The sequence below is a fragment of the Chiloscyllium plagiosum genome, chromosome 6 (genome assembly GCF_004010195.1).
Source record: "Chiloscyllium plagiosum isolate BGI_BamShark_2017 chromosome 6, ASM401019v2, whole genome shotgun sequence".
Classification (NCBI taxonomy): domain Eukaryota; kingdom Metazoa; phylum Chordata; class Chondrichthyes; order Orectolobiformes; family Hemiscylliidae; genus Chiloscyllium; species Chiloscyllium plagiosum.
This window is the reverse complement of record NC_057715.1, coordinates 45,950,166-45,967,784: the sequence shown is the minus strand read 5'-3', so window position 1 is coordinate 45,967,784 and position 17,619 is coordinate 45,950,166. Positions and strand designations below refer to the sequence as shown.

Sequence of the window (17,619 nt, the reverse complement as noted above, 5' to 3'; positions counted from 1 at the left end):
TGTCCAGTAGGCTAAGATAAAAGGTAGGGAGGAGGGACTTGGGGGAGGGGCGTCGGAAGTGTGATAGGTGGAAAGAGGTCAAGGTGAGGGTGATAGGTCAGACTGGGGTGGGGGCGGAGAGGTCGGGAAGAAGATTGCAGGTTAGGAAGGCGGTGTTGAGTTCGATGGATTTGACTGAGACAAGGTGGGGGTAGGGGAAATGAGGAAACTGGTGAAATCCGAGTTCATCCCTTGTGGTTGGAGGGTTCCTAGGCGGAAGATGAGGCGCTCTTCCTCCAACCGTCGTGTTGTTGTGGTCTGGTGATGGAGGAGTCCAAAAACCTGCATATCCTTGTGGGCGCAAGTCTTGCACCTCCTGCGGTTGCAGGGGAAGGTGCGGGGAGTGGAGGTTGGGTTGGTGGGGGGTGTGGATCTGACGGGGGAGTCACGGAGGGAGTGGTCTTTACGGAATGCTGATAGGGGAGGGGAGGGAAATATATCCTTGGTGGTGGGGTCCGTTTGGAGGTAGCGGAAATGACGGCGGATGATGCGCTGTACGTGGAGATTGGTGGGGTGATAGGTGAGGACCAGTGGGGTTCTGTCCTGGTGGCGGTTGGAGGGGCGGGGCTCAAGGGCGGAGGAGCGGGAAGTGGAAGAGATGCGGTGGAGGGCATCGTCGACCACGTCGGGGGGGAAAATGCGGTCCTTGAAGAAGGAGGCCATCTGGGTTGTGCGTTTTTGGAACTGGTCCTCCTGGGAGCAGATGCGGCGGAGACGAAGGAATTGGGAGAATGGGATGGCGTTTTTACAGGGGGCAGGGTGGGAGGAGGTGTAGTCCAGGTAGCTGTGGGAGTCGGTCGGTTTGTAGTAGATGTCCGTGTTGATTCGTGTTGAATCTGGAAAGCTTCTCATAGGATGCATCACATACATGTTGTGCTTCAGTCTGTCAGCGTTATGCTCAAAGTCAACGCTAACTGGTATTTATGTAATGCCTTTTTAATAGATGAAATTTCCCCAAGTGTCTTGAATGTTATGAAACAATATTTGACATGGGGCTACCTTAGGACAAATATTGTGGCAAGTTTTCCAGATGAAGACAAAAATGGAGAGGTCTCGGAGGAAACTGTAAAGCTAAGATGGAGGGGTTTGAAAATATGGCTGCTATCAGTGGAACAGTTAAAATCTAGGTTGTGCAAGAGGCTAGGATTGGAGGAGCTAAGTGGTTTTGAATAGTTGTAAGGCTAGAGAGATTATAAAACTAATTATGGGTAAGGCAATGAAATAATTGAGACCAAGATTAGAATTTAAAATTGGCTCTTGACTTGATAGCACTGCAATGTTGTTTTGGGGTGGGGTACTGTGAATAGATACAAATTAGGACATCCGATCCATAGTTTTGGATGTGCTCAAAATTTATGGGATGAAGGTTTTTGGTGTGTGAAGGCACTGAAGAAGTAGAAGTTGAATATGTGCCTCAAACCAAGTGTGGACAAGATCAACTGAGTTATTTTCCTTTGGTCTTATGGTGTTTGCGGTTTTTCTTGCAACTTCTCCATATTGCTGTCATTCTTCTTGGGCCTGTTTGCTCTTACTCTCGCAGTGTGTACACTCCTTTGGTGATGGTTTCCAGACTAGCCCAAATTTTAAAGTGTACATTTCTTCGTGGCCTACACTGTCCTGTTTGCATGATTTCTTCCTGTTCTTCTGTCCTTGTCTTTCCTCTGAATTCATATAATTCTTGCATCACCTTTATCCCTTCTTACTTATCACCATTTAGAAATATCCAATAATGTCTCATGTGGCCCAGTGTTCATTGCATAATTAAAAATGAGAAACATTTGTTTCTATTTTTCAAGATGCTGTATACCATAGATCACAGTGTACAGATTGGCTCAGTATAAAAGATCTTTTTACCTCAAGAATCATGTATTTGTATATGCTCAGCGCACTAAATTGACTGCTGTTTTCAGCCACAACATGCTACATTTGCATCAGTAGTGCAACTTACTTATTTGTGGGCGTCAAAAATTGTTTTGATAACTTGTACATGAATTGGTGCAAGGGATCAAAAGCTAATAGAATTATGTTGTGGAGATATGCAGGCGTTCAAAACATGCTGAAGCTGAGCAGATCCCATACACCAATTTTTTTTATTGCAGTTGGATGTACAAGTTAACCTGTCCGCTCCCAACACCGCTGCGCGCACAGTTGTTTTTTGAATGATCTGAGGTGTCAAAAGTCAATTTCTACAATGATCTCTACAGTAAATGCAAGTTGTTCTCTTAAGTTTTGCAAAGCATGTTAAACAATTTAGCACTAAAGGTTTGTGTGTGTCTTCTGCAACAGACTTGTATTTGGGATTCTGAGTTGCGAGAACTTCGGGCAGAATGCTACATACAAATTGATGAAAGTGGAAAAGCAATAAGTGACTTGAAAGCAGCATCAAAACTTAAACATGACAACACTGAAGCATTCTACAAAGTCAGTATAATCTATTACCAGCTTGGAGATCATGAAATGTCTCTTAGGCAAGTATCCAATCACGTTTTTTTTTAAACTTTGATCTTCAATGATTTTTGAACTACAAATCGTAGTCTTTATGAGGATTATTCACTTTGTGTTTTTGTTCACCTAGCTTGTGAGCTATTTGTAAATTTTTTTTGAAGGAGTTTAATGTAAAATAACTTGTGGATTAATTACTATCCAGGAGAAATCTAAAATTTCGTTGTTGCCTTTTTGAAGTATCAAACAGGGAATTGTTGCAATTTAGTAGATAAAGCATTCTTGTATTCATTGCTGGAAGGAACATGAGAAACAGGAATAGACTGATCAATCCATGGAGCCCACTCTGCCTTTTATTATGATCATGGCTGATCTTGGGCTTTAACCTGATTTTAGAACATAGAACATTACAGCGCAGTAAAGGCGCTTTTGGCCCTTGATGTTGCGCTGACCTGTGGAACCAATCTGAAGCCCATCTAACCTATACTATCTCATTTTCATCCATATGTTTATGTAATGACCATTTAAATGCCCTTAAAGTTGGCAAGTCTACTAATGTTGCAGGCAGGGTGTTCCACGCCCCTGCTACTGAGTTAAGAAATTACCTATGACATTTTGACCTACATCTATCACACCTCAATTTAAAGCTATGTTCTCTTGTGCTAGTCATCACCATCCGAGGAAAAAGGCTCTCGCTGTCCACTCTATCTAACCCTCTGATCATCTTGTATGTCTCAACTAAGTTGCCTGTCAACCTTCTTCTCTCTAACAAAAACAGCCTCAAATTCCTCAGCCTTTCCTCCATAAGACCTTCCCTCCAGACCGTATCCTAATAAATCGCCTCTGCACCCTTTCTAAAACTTCCACATCCTTTCCATAGTTGCAGTGACCAGAACTGTATGCAATACTCCCAAGTGTGGCCACACCAGAGTTTTGTACAGCTGCAACATGCCCTTTTGGCTCTGAAATTCAGTCCCTCTACCAATAAAAGCTAACACACCATATGCCTTCTTAACAACCGTATCAACCTGGGTGGCAACTTTCAGGGATCTACGTACATGGACACCAAGATCTCTCTGTTCATGCACACTGCCACAAATCTTACCATTAGCCCATTACTCTTTTTATTCCTGTTACTCCTTCCAAAGTGAACCACGTCACACTTTTCCACGTTTAAGTGCTCCCTCCCTCGACAACTTCCTTTCTGCCTGACAGGTACATACTTATCAAGGACACACAGTAGCTGTTCCTTGAATAAGCACCGCATTTCAATTGTGCCCATTCCCTGCAGTTTCCTTCCCCATCCTATGCATCCTAAATCTTGCTTAATCACATCATAATTGCCTTTCCCCCAGGTGTAGTTCTTGCTCCGTGGTATATCCCTTTACATCAGTAAAGTAAACATAACCGAATTGTGGTCACTATCACCAACTTCCAAAGTGCTCTTCTCCCTCCAAAGCTAACACCTGGCCAGGTTCATTACCTAGTACTAAATCCAATGTGGCCTCGCCCCTTGGCCTGTGTACTACATACTGTGTCAGGAAACCCTCCTGCACACATTGGACAAAAATAGACCCATCTGAAATACTCAAAACTATAGTATTTTCAGTCAATATTTGGAAAGTTAAAGGCCCCCATAACAACTACTGTTACTCCTGCTCATATTGAGAATCATCCGTGGTTTCCTTTCTTCCTCATCTCTGGAACTATTCGGAGGTCTATAGAAATCTCCCAACGGGGTGACCTCTCCTCTCCTTTCCTGTTTCTAACCTTAGTCCATACTCAAAGATCCCGAAAACACAAACACAATCTTAAACATCATGAACCCTGGCACCTGGGAGGCAACACCAATTGTGGGACCGAGAGAGACTTACAGAATCTCCTATCTGTCCCCCTAACTATGGAGTTCCCAAAGACTAATGCTCTGCTCCTCTCTCCCTTTCCCTTCTAAGCAAGAGGGACAGAATCCGTGCCAAAGATCTGTACCCCATGGTTTACCCCTGGTAGGTTGCTCCCCCTAACAGTATCCAAAGGAGTATACTTGTTATTGAAGGGAACAGCCACAATGGATCCCTGCACTGGATGTAGGTTTGCTCGCTGAGCTGGAAGGTTCATTTTCAGACGTTTCGTTGCCATGCTAGGTAACATCTTCAGTGAGCCTCCAGACGAACCTGCTTTCTATTTATATGTTTGGGTTTCTTTGGGATGGTGATGTCATTTCCTGTTCATTTTCTCAGGGGGTGGTAAATGGGGTCCAGGTCAATGCGTTTGTTGACAGAGGTTGCACACGAGAATTCCTAGAAGCAAGGCATTCCAACTGGAACTCTATCAACAAACACATTGACTTGGACCCCATTTACCACCCCCTGAGAAAAAGAACAGGAAATGACATCCCCATAGAAAATGACATCACCACAATTAATGACCTAATCAACCCAAAGAAACCCAAACATGTAAATAGAAAGCAGGAAACATCAGCAGTATTTGTCTGGAGGTTCACTGGATGTTACCTAGTATGGTGATAAAATGTCTGAAAATGAACCTTCCAACTCAGCGGGCAAACCGACGTCCAGAACCTCAACCTGAGCTATAAATCTTCTTAAAACCCGCTAACATCCCTGCACTCTCTGCCAGCTCTCTTTCTGTCTCCTGACTGTAACCCATCTGCCTTTTTCTTGTTGTATGTGAGGTGTGACTACCTCCCTGTAACTCCTCTCAGTAATGCCTTCCCCCTCCCAAATGATCCAAGGTTATTCCAGCTCCAGTTTTACAACGCAGTTTCCAAGGAGCTGGAGTTGGGTGCTCTTCCTGCAGATGAAGCCTTTGCTTGCTCCTTGAGAGAATAAAAATCTGTCTTGCCCTCTAATGTATTCAGTGACTGTGCGCCAACAGCCTTCTAGGATAGAAAGTTCTAAATATTCATGAGTCCATCTCAGTCCTAAGTAATGGACCTTGTTCTGAGATGCTATTTTTCCTTGTTCTAGATTTCCTAGCCAGGGTAAGTATATCTTTTTTTGTTTTCAATGTTTAGCCCCTTTCATGAACTTGAATGTCTAAGATCCTACTCATTCTTCTTTCCACAAAATATGGAGCCAATTTCCTCATTGGCAATCCTCTTCTTTCAAGAGCCATTCTTATGAGCCTTTTTTTATTCCTCCGAGTGGGGTTGGGAGAGATGATGAATGATGAGCCATGTTTGTGTTTTGCAAGTTGTGATCTGCAATCCACTTCCTAAAAGGCTCAGGGAGTAGCATCAGCAGAACATTGTGCTGATTGGATCTGCTGTGGGTCACAGGATCTAATGTGACATGGCAGTACTAAATGTGAATGGTGCCTACGTTGGCTAAACAACGTGAAAAGAGAATTACTTAAAATGGAAGCTTTCTAGAAACAAAACAAAGTAAAATCTCTCCAGGTTATTGACAAATGTTTTCTGAAAATAAACTGTCACGAAGCCTCTGAGTGGAAAAAATATTATCGAATATAATATTTCTAGACAGTTATTATAATCCTGCCTATGTTCTGTCTGCAGGACCTTAACCATTTTGAACAAAATAATGATTCTGCTATAATATATATCGTAAATACAAAGGAATTATGAGGAATATATGCTGTTCATGAATATTAGTTTGGTTTGATTTAAGCCATTCCAATATTTGTTGTCTTTCAGTTCAGAGTGCAAGAGGTTAACATAAAAGTAGGTGCAATATTTGTTTGTATCTGAGCCCAACTATTCCCACTGGTCACAATTCTTTATTTCTTTTCCTGTTCCCTTCTGGAACTAATATTTGATTCACTGAAACCTTTTGCCAGCTTTGCGGTAACATTTTTGTTTTGTGTAGTGAAATTCGGGAGTGCCTGAAATTGGACCCAGATCACAAGCTCTGTTTTGCCCATTATAAGCAAGTGAAAAAACTCAACAAGCAGTTGGCAACTGCAGAAGAACTGATAAAACAAGAAAAGTAAGAAATGTTTAAATTATTCTTGGTTATTAAATGGTGAGGTTGTGCTACTGATCATGTGGTCTCCTCTACACTGGGAGAGAAAATGCAGACTATTAGTGTTCCAAAAAGTGGTCGCCATTCTGACCCCAAAATTCCAATTACTTGCCACTTTAGCACACCATCTTGTTCACTTGCCAACATTTCTGTCGAGTCTGCTTTGGTGCTTGAGAGTCTCTTGAAATTCAAAAAAAACACTTCCTGTCTTTGTTGTTGCCAATGATGTCTCATTCATTTAAGTTTTATATCCACCTTTCTCGCACCTTTTACACTGTTCTGGGCATTCTACTCTATTGAGCCTTTGGTATCTGTCATAAATATTACACAAGTAGAAGCTTAAGGCCATGTTCTTTCACACTGACAATTCTGAAATCTTGGTTCCACTAGTTGCCATAACAGGATCATACTTGCCCTGTACACTCCCATTCCTCAAATACCCCCACTGCCCAAAAACAAACAAAGTTTTGTCAGCAAGTAGCTGTTCCTGGTCTACGTGGGCCAAATTTACCTTTTGTAAAATTAGCTTCTCTGCCACTTTAAACTTTTTTTATTCTCTGTATATCCTGATCTTTTTTCCATTGCTATGTTGAATCTAACTCCATTATGTTCATTGTCTCCAAAATGCTCCTGCATCTTTCTCCTGCTCGATCTTTCCAAATATTAACTCCAGAACTGCCTCCTTGGGCTTTTCACATACTGACAAAAAAAATGCTCTCTTGGATGTAATTATAGTCCCTACAGTGCAGCAAGAGGCTGTTCAACCAACCCTCCAAAGAGTATCCCACCCACCTTTTGCCCTCTAACCTCACATATTTACCTTGCCTAAACCATCAATCCTGGAGGTCCTTTATATACTGCAGGGCAACTTAACGTGGCTAGTCCACCAAAGCTGCACGTGTTTGGGGGGGAAGCATCATGTTGTCTCTTAAGGGAAAGTGCTTTTTATGCTTAGAGTTAAAATGGATGTCTGAACAGCAGTTACTGCAGGTGCACTTGTAGAAACGTTGTATGAAAAAGTTGAGTTACCAGACCAAAGCAGCATTTTTATCCAGACGACAGTTTAAATTCAGCTAATTAATTTAAAAAGGCACTTGGATACTAAGGATCAATTAAATTCAAATCTGATAGTGTTGACAAACCCGAACCAAACCAGTTGTAAAGAAATTAAAATGTAATCACGGGTATAAAAGATGCAGACACTTGAAAATGAGAGCCTGCTGCTATCTGAACAGAGCAAACCTGCCATCTGAGAACTAAATACACGGTGCTGTCAAGAAATCTATGTGCTGTGAAAAGTATTGCCTACCTATAAAGGCATCTTCAGCAAATATTGTTGACATCAGAAGCCGCCTGAGAAGGCATTTTGGAAAAAAGCGAAGGAAGAAGATACAGAAAGTTCAGGAGGATATATTGTGTGTGAAATTTGAGACAATAAGTTTTAATATATATATCTTATTAGTTGGATTTATATAAGTAGGACCTATTATTGAAACAGTATACCTACTAGAATTTAGTTTCCTAAGGGAATAGGTAGCAGTTAGAGATTTATTCTGTATGTTAGTAAGTTTGTTAATTGTTCACTGTGGTGTTAGATAAATAAATTGTTATTTGTTAATTGTAGAGTGGGTGAAAGGATTCCATTTCATTTAGCCACTTTTATAACAAATTGGTGGTCAGAGTTTCACTTTTTTTATCAGATGGCGAGGTGATCTCTTCGGGTGTTTTGGTTTTAATTATCAGAGGGGTGACAACCTCCGCTTTGTAACACTAAGTCTCGGACGTAGCTATGTGATGATTTTGAAGAAAATCTGAGGCAGACCTTGAGCATTAACCAGTTTATTACACAATGCATCAGGGGAGACCCTCAGTTCACATAGTGGCTTGGTAAATCTCAGATTATGCAGCAAAAATTACAGGATTATATAGCAAAAAGACAGGCACTGATCGTTAATTCAAAAGCTTCAGGATGATTGAGATCAGAAGGTCAGAACTAAGTAATGATAGGTGTTCCACAAGTGGACATGATTAACTGTTATCACCTTAGCATGCTATTTATAATGATCCACACCAAATTAAGAACAGATCTCCCCAATTAAATGAACAACAAATATTGGCAGTATATTGTAGAGAGAGAAGCTAATTGACAAGCTAGGCACCATGTGAGCAGTTAAGCGACATACATCTAACAATACATCACAGTGGGAAATCAGTGAGCAGGTAGGCCGAGACTTTTTTTTTGAACCGATCAGCTACACTTCAGTATTATGTCATGGTGAGCGAATAAATGAAGCTATGTGTGGGAGGCCCCTGCCCAATACTATTTCTCCGCAAAATGGTTCCTTATCCGGGAGGGCAGATGTGGCCAAGGAAATGGCTCCCACAGATGATATTCCCATACCCTTGAGCTTATTGCATGAAGATGTCTTCAATTTAGATTTGCTAGACTGAGCACTTTTTTTTCTTATCTGGCCAGTATTTCCTCTGCCTTCCAGACATATTGTACTCTAATACCATTTCGGGTTGTCTCCCTTCTGAAGTACTTGTCAGAAACTCCCCCATTCCCCCCAACAAAAAAGGATACATTCATCCCGATAACATAGGAAACCTTTCTATGAACGAGATGGTCCCACTCCTCTTCAGATGTAACCTGTGCTGGTCTCACCTCCTGGGTAAACTGCTCTAATGTCTCTGGAATCTGCATCATCCTCTTGCACCTTCTTTGATCTTTCAACTTGAAAGGGGTTATTTGCATACTATAACTTTAGGACATTATCTAGCAGAGCTTCTGGTGACAATATATCAATCACAGTGAGTAAGTTCCTCTGCTTATCACAAGGAATACAGAAAATATTGCTTCTAATTCTGTGTACATTCTTTATTTCCTGCTATAGATACTCTGATGCTGTCAGTAAATATGAAACTGCTATGAAAACCGAGCCAAAAGTTCTGCAGTATACCTTGCATGCAAAGGAAAGAATTTGTCATTGTTTATCAAAGGTAAGAATTTCAGTTATCTGAGGTTTTGGTTTTGAATGTAATGTCCTACTGTGGTGGATTATAGTTCCCTTTTTTTTTGTTTGAATATGCAATGTAAATTTATTATTTGCTTCAGGTATCTGCAAATGTGGGAAATGTGTATCTGGGTGCAATTATGCCCAAGTTATTTGTTTTTCTTCAGGGATAAATTAGGGAGTAATTCATGAAGATTAGTATCCATTTAAGTTGTTTTTTTTATTATCATAATTATCTTTTGTTTAGAACCAACAAGGAAAAGAAGCCATCAAAACTTGTACAGAAGTATTGCAGCAGGATGCCAGCAATATAAATGCATTGAAAGACCGAGCAGAAGCTTATATTTTAGAGGAACGATATGAAGAAGGTACTAGTTTTATTTTTTGTTGTCTATTGTGTTCAAATCTAAAATCTTATTCATTCCTTTTTTGAACCAGTTATGAAACCGTTAGGCAAACTTGTGCACTTCTACACATTGTAAATTTGCTCCTGCGATCTTTACAGTTAGTATAACAATATGGTCCTATTCTCCGGTTTATAAATGATTATTTGGATGGTCAGTTTAGACTCTGCAGCTAAACATACAAAGCTTACTTATTAAAAGTTAGATAGCTTGCCAATAAGCAGAGGAATCTAAGATGTGAATTTGGATGCAATGAATCCTTTTCTGTCTTTCCCTTTTGCATTATTTTCTTGATGCAATACTTTGATCAACCAGATTTGGTTTGTACTTAATAAGTCTTCCTTTTGTAAAATCCATAATTTTTAAATTTTGTCTCTCTTCTGCACTTTTATGCACAAGTAGTCAGGTCCTGTTCATATTATCATAGTGACATTACCAAGCTTTTCCCTTCTGAATATTTTTGTCTATACCTACAGATATTTTGGTCAATGTCGGAAATACTCGTATCATCCGTGTTTGTTATTTTTGGGGTCTGTAATCAGTTACATTGTATGGATTTATAGCAATTTGAGTTTATTGAAAGATGCCAGTTTAGATATGGTACATTGGCATTGAACAGCTGAGACCGCTGAGAATGCAAATTGATACCAAATCCTTTCTGTAAAATTTGAGTAGGAGCAGCACACCTGATGCTTTGAATTTTGATTTAGATTAGATTCCCTACAGTATAGAAACAGTCCCTTTGGCCCAACAAGTCCACACTGACCCTCTGAACAGTAACCCATCCAGACCCATTCCCCTATCCTATATTCACCCCCGAACTAATGCAGCTAACACTGAGCAATTTTTATCATGGCCAATTCACCTCACCTGCACATCTTTGGATTGTGAGAGGAAACCAGAGCACCCGGAGGAAACCCATGCGGACATGGAGAGAATGTACAGACTCCACACAGACCGTCACCTGAGGTGGGAATCGAACCCAGGTCCCTGGTGCTGTGAAGCAGCTGTGCTAACCACTGAGCCACTGTGTCGCCTTGTATTGACTAATAAAAACAATGGCTTAGCCCAGCACACACTAACTTTTTTTTTTTGGTGGTCTTTTGACTATACACAGTTTTTTGTTCTTGCCTTGGATTGATGTAGGGGAATGCCCAAGTCTCGAGCCAGGATCATCTTGCCCATCCTCCCCTTACAGTAGACCCCAGTTTGGGACTGGCTGTCTATGCTATTTCAATCACTGTCTAAATCCTCTCGGCTGTTGCCCATGGTTCAGCTCCTCACAACACCAGAATACAGTCCCTTGCCCACCTCCCTTTTTGATGTTTTTTTTCTTCTAAGAACAAAGTCTTTATTCACACAGACAGTTGAAAATATTAGATAAGGCGGCACCTAATAAATTTTTTGACATGACCTTGGTAGTTCTTGCTTTCCTGTGTGTTTTTTATGCACTGGGCATTTGTTTACATTTTTAGAAGACTGATTATTGATATGACAGATGTAAATGAGGTCTTGTTCTACGCAGGCAATGCCAAATATGGAATGCTAATTGAATGCAGGTTTAGGTGGGATCCCAATTTCCAATACTGTGGTATGATAGAGGAACGGTTAATATTTCGGCTGTATAATCTTTTGCCAGAATGTCGCTCGTTTCTCTCCCCACACTGACCTTGCTGAGTATTTCCAGCACTTTCGTAAGTGCAGCATTCAGTATTTTTGTGTTGAACTCAAATACTTTGCTACTCATTTTTCCTGGAATGAGTGTGGACATGGTAAACTCTGCTAATCTAATTGCAGTTTATTTTAATTCTGCCTTAACTGATTGTGTGGACATTTTTAGTCAAATATCTGCATTTATTCCCTTCCTTTCTTCTGTTCCATGCAACGTGAGTGCTGAGGCTGAGACTCCGTACTTACTCCATCCACACTGGAGCTGAGTACTTGTTTGTAAAGTGCCACTACAACTTCCTATTGTACCACTGAGGAGCATTATAAAGATCTGCAGCACAGAAAAAGGCCCTCTAGCTTATCACGTCCGCAGTGGTGAAAACAACCACATGAGTATTCTACACACGAGTGAAGGCCTTTTACATTGGTGTTCACAAGTTTGGAGACAACAGCTGATGATGTGGACGATTGCTGATTATTTTATGGGCTAGCTTGTACCATAGTGGTTTTGGGTGGTTAATGGCTTGGCAGCAGTCACCAGACTGAAATCAACCTATGATAACCACATCGAAGAACTACATGACATGCAGCACTTGTATCAGAACCCACTTCTCATGGATTGGTCACTTCTTCAGACATCAGCAAAAATGCCGATCAGCAAATACACAAAAGTACCAATAGAAGTAGGCCTTTCAGCCTTTTGAGCTTGATCTGCTGGCTGATCTGATTGTGACCCTACATTCCTGCAAACCCCTGATGATCTTAGCTCCCTTGCTTAACAATAATATATTTACCCCAGCCTTAAAAACTCTCTTCCTGGAAAGGTGATGGAAGCAAAGTTTCAGGACCTTCTCAGAAAATTTCACTTACCCTTTTTGAAATAAGTAGGCAACTCTTGATAAGTAGTAACCCCCTAGTTCTAGATCCTGGATGAGGAAACATCCTTTTTTCCCCAAATGCCCTGTAAAGATCCCTCCAAATCTTATGTATATTTTAATTAAGCCTCTACTTACACCTCTCAACTCGCATACAAGCAGAGTCTCTCCAAACATTTTCTCATTAGATACTCATTCAACTATCTCTCTTGCATCCAAACATTACAGAAATTAGTCTGGTTAAACCTTTTCTGAACTAGCTCCAATGCATTTACAGCCTCCCTTTTAAAGTGACCAATACAGCACATAGTATTTCAGATACTGTCTCACCAGTAGCCTACATAACTCGCATTCCATTTCCCTGGAAAGCCACAAGGCCATGTATGCCACCACCCCACATCCCGTGCAGTCTCTCACCATTTTAGATAACATGCTGCTTTTGCATTCTTTCTGCCAGTGAAGAATATGACCTTATGAATTTTTCATCACCCAATTGTTTTACTTGAATGCCCTTCATGTGCAGATAAAAAGGATGCTGGTGTCAGTCTTTGGCACATGGAATCAAGAATGGCTAAGAAATAGGAGGCAGCCTTTTGGGCCATCACACTTGTGCTGGCCCTGTGAAGAAGCAGCTTTCCTTATGCTATTCCCCATATTTCCCTGTGACTGCAACTTTTTTACCTTTTTTTTTAAATAATGATCTACTTCCCTTTTGAAAGCTTATTTGAACTTGCATCCAACATACTCTTAACAGTACATTCCAGAACCTAACCCATTCACTGCATGAAAGAACTTTTTCCTCCTGTTACCATTGCTTCTTTTACAAAATACCTGAGATCTGTGCGTTCTGCTTTGCAATAGTCCCAACTATAGAAAGAGCTTCTCGTTTTTTCACTATCCAGACCACTCATGATTTTGGATACCCGATCCTCACTTGCTTATTAACATTGCAAATAATGGATTATAATCTTTTGAATTCTGGCATTTTCTTTCTCCAACTTGTCTATCCATTGTACCTTTTGAAGTAAATCAAGCAGTGATGAAGACTACTTTTTACTTTTTAACTTGCTTTTGTTCACTGACATTTACCCACTTATAAAACTGGAATTTGTTTTTATCCAACTGTAAAGCAAGCTGTAGGTTTATTTTAAGCCCACTCTTATTAGTAAGAGACTTGAAGTTCAGCATGCAAGGAGTAAATTTTGGTGTCTAAATTGTACAGCAATCAAAGACTACGAAGTTGCAAGAGACCACAGTGACCATGATCAAGAAATAAGGGAAGGACTGGAGAGAGCACAGAAACTTCTTAAACAGTCACAGAAGAAAGATTACTACAAGATATTAGGAGTGAAAAGGTATTTACCAAAATCTTTGCTAAATGTTGTGATATCTAAAGATCCTGAATCTGGAGTAAAGTAATTGAAAACCTCTATGCTTAACCTACAAGTTGCAAATAATAAGTCATTCAATCACCCATCTATAGCCTATACCATTATTACTGCATACATGGGTTTGTTTATTTACTGATTGTGCCGGTGTATTAAATTATGATGCTATAAGAGAATTAATGTTTAGTATTTTAAATATAGGAATATTCTTTCTAAGCATGTATTCTGAACTGTTCCAACTTTTACTTTTATAATAGGCTGAAATGTGGAACAACATAACCTCAACTCTTTCACTTGGCTCAGACCTAGTCAACATTTATTCATGTAGATGTTAGACAAAGAACGTCCAAAAAATGAGCATGGTTTCTGTGTACTTTTGCCATTTTCAGAAGTGCCAAAAAGCGTGAGATTATTAAAGCATACAGAAAGCTGGCAATGCAGTGGCATCCTGATAACTTCCAGGAAGAAACTGAAAAGAAACAAGCAGAAAAAAAATTCATTGACATAGCAGCTGCTAAAGAAGTACTCACTGATCCAGGTATGGAGCAGCATTTGTCTTTGCCATTCCTTCTCTAATAGGTTATTTGACATTGCTTTTCAGTATGCACCAAAATTCTCTTTAAAGTTTGTAAAATTCATGTTTGAAAGGACGAATACTTAACTGCTGCAGTTGTTGAACCTGCAAAAGGTGTAGTTATCGGCAATCTGCAACAGAATATGTATAGCAGAATGAGCAGGCAAGTTCTAGCTGGGATTTAATACAAGAGAACTGAGACATTAGGATAAGGGAATAGGGCGATAATCAACTCCTACATATTTAGTGTGTGCAGGGGCAAGGCCTGAGGTGTACAATCTTTAAAGAGGGCAGGAATCATGCCACGTTGTAATGGGCAAAGCATGGGGAAATCTGGAGCTTCACAAAGGTATTGAGTACAAAAGCAGAGAAGTTATGCTGAATCTTTATAACACTCCAGGTAGGCCACAATTAATGGTGCATCTGACTCTGGTCACCATGGTTTGAGTCGATTGTGAAAGTCCCTGTGAGGGTGTAGAGGAGAGTTGCCAGAATGCTTCCAGGGTTAAGGAATTTTGGCTGCAAATTGAATTCGTCAATGCTGAGTTTATTTTTGTGGAAGGAGATCTGTTTGAGGTACGTCACTTTCAGCAAAATAGACAGTTATTTCCAGAATTAGGATACCATTCAACCCATCTGGCCTGCACTGGTATCCCAATGAAGAATTTCCTTTGTGCAGGGTTGCATGGAGAAGGCAATTTCTTCCTCCAGCACCACCATCACGTCGTCATGCTCCACTATTCTACAAGCTATCACAAAATGTATAAAGTCCACTGAGGCCTTCATTTTGCCGAACTGACGGTTATTCAGACCAAAGGATTTCTACCAGGTTTTGTAGAACATGGAACAGTATAGCCCTTTGACCGGTGATGCCTTCCTAAACTAATCCCATTTGACTGCTCATGGTCCATATCCTTTTTCTTGTTCATGTGTTAGCTAAATGCCTCTTTAAATGTTGATATTGTACCTGCTTCTGCTACCTCCCCTGGCAGTGCATTTCCAGGCTCCTACCACCTTTCGTTTCGTAAAAGCACTTTTACTCATCTTTTTTAAACTTTTCCCTTCTAGCTTTAAACCTATGTCATCTAGTATTTGACACCCTCTGAAAGATTCTCACAGTATCTACCCTATCCAGGCCTCTCTCCATTTTATAAATTTCTATCAGGTTGCCACTTGGCCTCCAATACTCTCGCGAGAACTATTCAGGTTTGCTCAATCTGTCCTTAAGAGCTAATACATGACTAAGCAAGCAACGTCCTGGTAAACCTTTTTTTTTTTCACCCTCTCCAAAGCCTCCACATATTGTCATGACCAGAATGGTACACAATACTTCACCATTAACAGAAAATAACTGCCATTTGTTAAAGCTGTATGTTACAAATAAACAGAAAAGAGGATTTCTATTTACTGCTATGCAATTTAGATTATCTCCCTTTTGTAAAAAAACTCAAATACATACAGACACTGTCGATTTCAGGCAAAAGACAGATGATTTGGCACCTCATAGGTGGGAAGAAATAGCTATAGAAGAAAAATTCTTCTGAAGACTAGTCCAGAATACACGTGGGCTAAAAAGTCTTAATTCCTCTTTTGATTTTTAGCATTGACACTCCGTTAAAGTGATGGTCATCTCCACTTTGATTCAGTCAACCTAGGATGTGATTTTCTTTTAGCTTTTTGTTTTGTCTTTGCCCATACAACTCTGGAGAGATTTTTTTCATTTTTATAGGCCCTTGATTGCCTTGCACCTCTGTACATCTGTAGCAGACTGAACCTCCAACTAATTGAAAGACTGTTGGTCTTCCTTTGCAAACACTCATGTGTCACTTTATCTTAAAGTTTCACTGTTTCAAAAAAGTAACATTGTCTGTACAGTTAAAAATGTACATGATATTTTCAAGTTGTAAAACTCTCCTAGTACTTCAGCAATATAGCAACTTCATGTCCCAAAAGGAAAAATGTGTGGTCCCGTACACTTTGTAAAGTGAGATGCGTATAACTGAACACCATACTTGTGCTGAAGTTGAACTAGTGTGTTGTGCAAAATAGCCGCCTTGCTATTGTCCTCCGAGGCCTTTATTAATAAATCTAGGATAATTTATTAACCACAGTCCTCAACCTACATTGTGATTTTATGCACCTCCTTTAGAATTGTGCCATGATTTTATATTGTCTGCTTCTTCCTTCCTATCTACAATCCACTATTTGTAGCTTTTGTGTAGCTGTATAATATGCTGCTTGCATGTAGTTTAAGGTTGTACTTTTACTATGTTGGTATCTCATTTTAAGAGTGCATTGAGCTTCTCTTTCTGTATATTGACTCCCTGATTTGCCATCAAATTTGCCTGGGTCAGATTGTGACTGCACAGAAGTAGGCAGTTCAGTGTGTCATGTTGATGTATTGCAATGCAAGAACAACTTTTTAATTCCAGTGCCTTAACCGTTCCCTGTCAGCCTGCAAATTTTCTCTCTGCAATTATCCAATTCTCTTTTTGAAAGCCATGATTAATCTGCCTCCACCATGCTGTGTGGGATGCAAATTCTCTGTATACTGTGCAAATACAACAAGATGAAAGCAAACTTTATTGCTATACTCAAATTGGTGCCCTCTGGTGGTTGACCTTCCAACTATGGAAACAGCCTTTGTTTTTACCCACACAACAAAAAAAAATGACTGCAGATGCTGGAAACCAGATTCTGGATTAGTGGTGCTGGAAGAGCACAGGAGTGCAGGCAGCATCCGATGAGCAGTAAAATCGACGTTTCGGGCAAAAGCCCTTCATCAGGAATGCAGGCAGAGAGCTGCCTGCATTCCTGATGAAGGGCTTTTGCCCGAAACGTCGATTTTACTGCTCTTCGGATGCTGCCTGCACTCCTGTGCTCTTCCAGCATCACTAATCCAGAATCCTTTTTTTTTTCTGTTCTATCCAGATGCGTCATGATTTTGAGTACCTATCCTTTTTTCTTCAAGGAGAAAATGAAGGAGAGGTGATTTTTGTGTAACATTTCCATGCATTAGGTGGATGGAAGTGGGGATAAAAGTGATGGTCGGAGGGCAGGATGCAGCAGATAGGTGGGAAGGAAGATTGACAGATTGGACAGGTCATGAGAATGGTGCTGAGCTGGAAGGTTGGAACTGGGGTAAGGTGGGGAGAGGGGAAATGAGCAAACTGGTGAAATCCATATTGGGGTTGGTTGGTGTGGGTGTCCTGGAGAA

The 17,619-nt window shown here is 40.4% G+C and overlaps 1 protein-coding gene across 1 annotated transcript in view; it reads left to right on the top strand.

Moving 5' to 3' along the window:
• Positions 1–17,619, top strand: part of dnajc3a (DnaJ (Hsp40) homolog, subfamily C, member 3a) — a 73,252-nt gene that overhangs the window by 45,191 nt on the left and 10,442 nt on the right. Inside the window, exons 6-11 of the mRNA XM_043691462.1 lie at positions 2,326–2,507; positions 6,324–6,443; positions 9,374–9,479; positions 9,741–9,861; positions 13,663–13,795; positions 14,218–14,366. Of these exons, the coding sequence (XP_043547397.1) occupies positions 2,326–2,507; positions 6,324–6,443; positions 9,374–9,479; positions 9,741–9,861; positions 13,663–13,795; positions 14,218–14,366 (811 nt within the window). The remainder of the gene's footprint in view (positions 1–2,325; positions 2,508–6,323; positions 6,444–9,373; positions 9,480–9,740; positions 9,862–13,662; positions 13,796–14,217; positions 14,367–17,619) is intronic.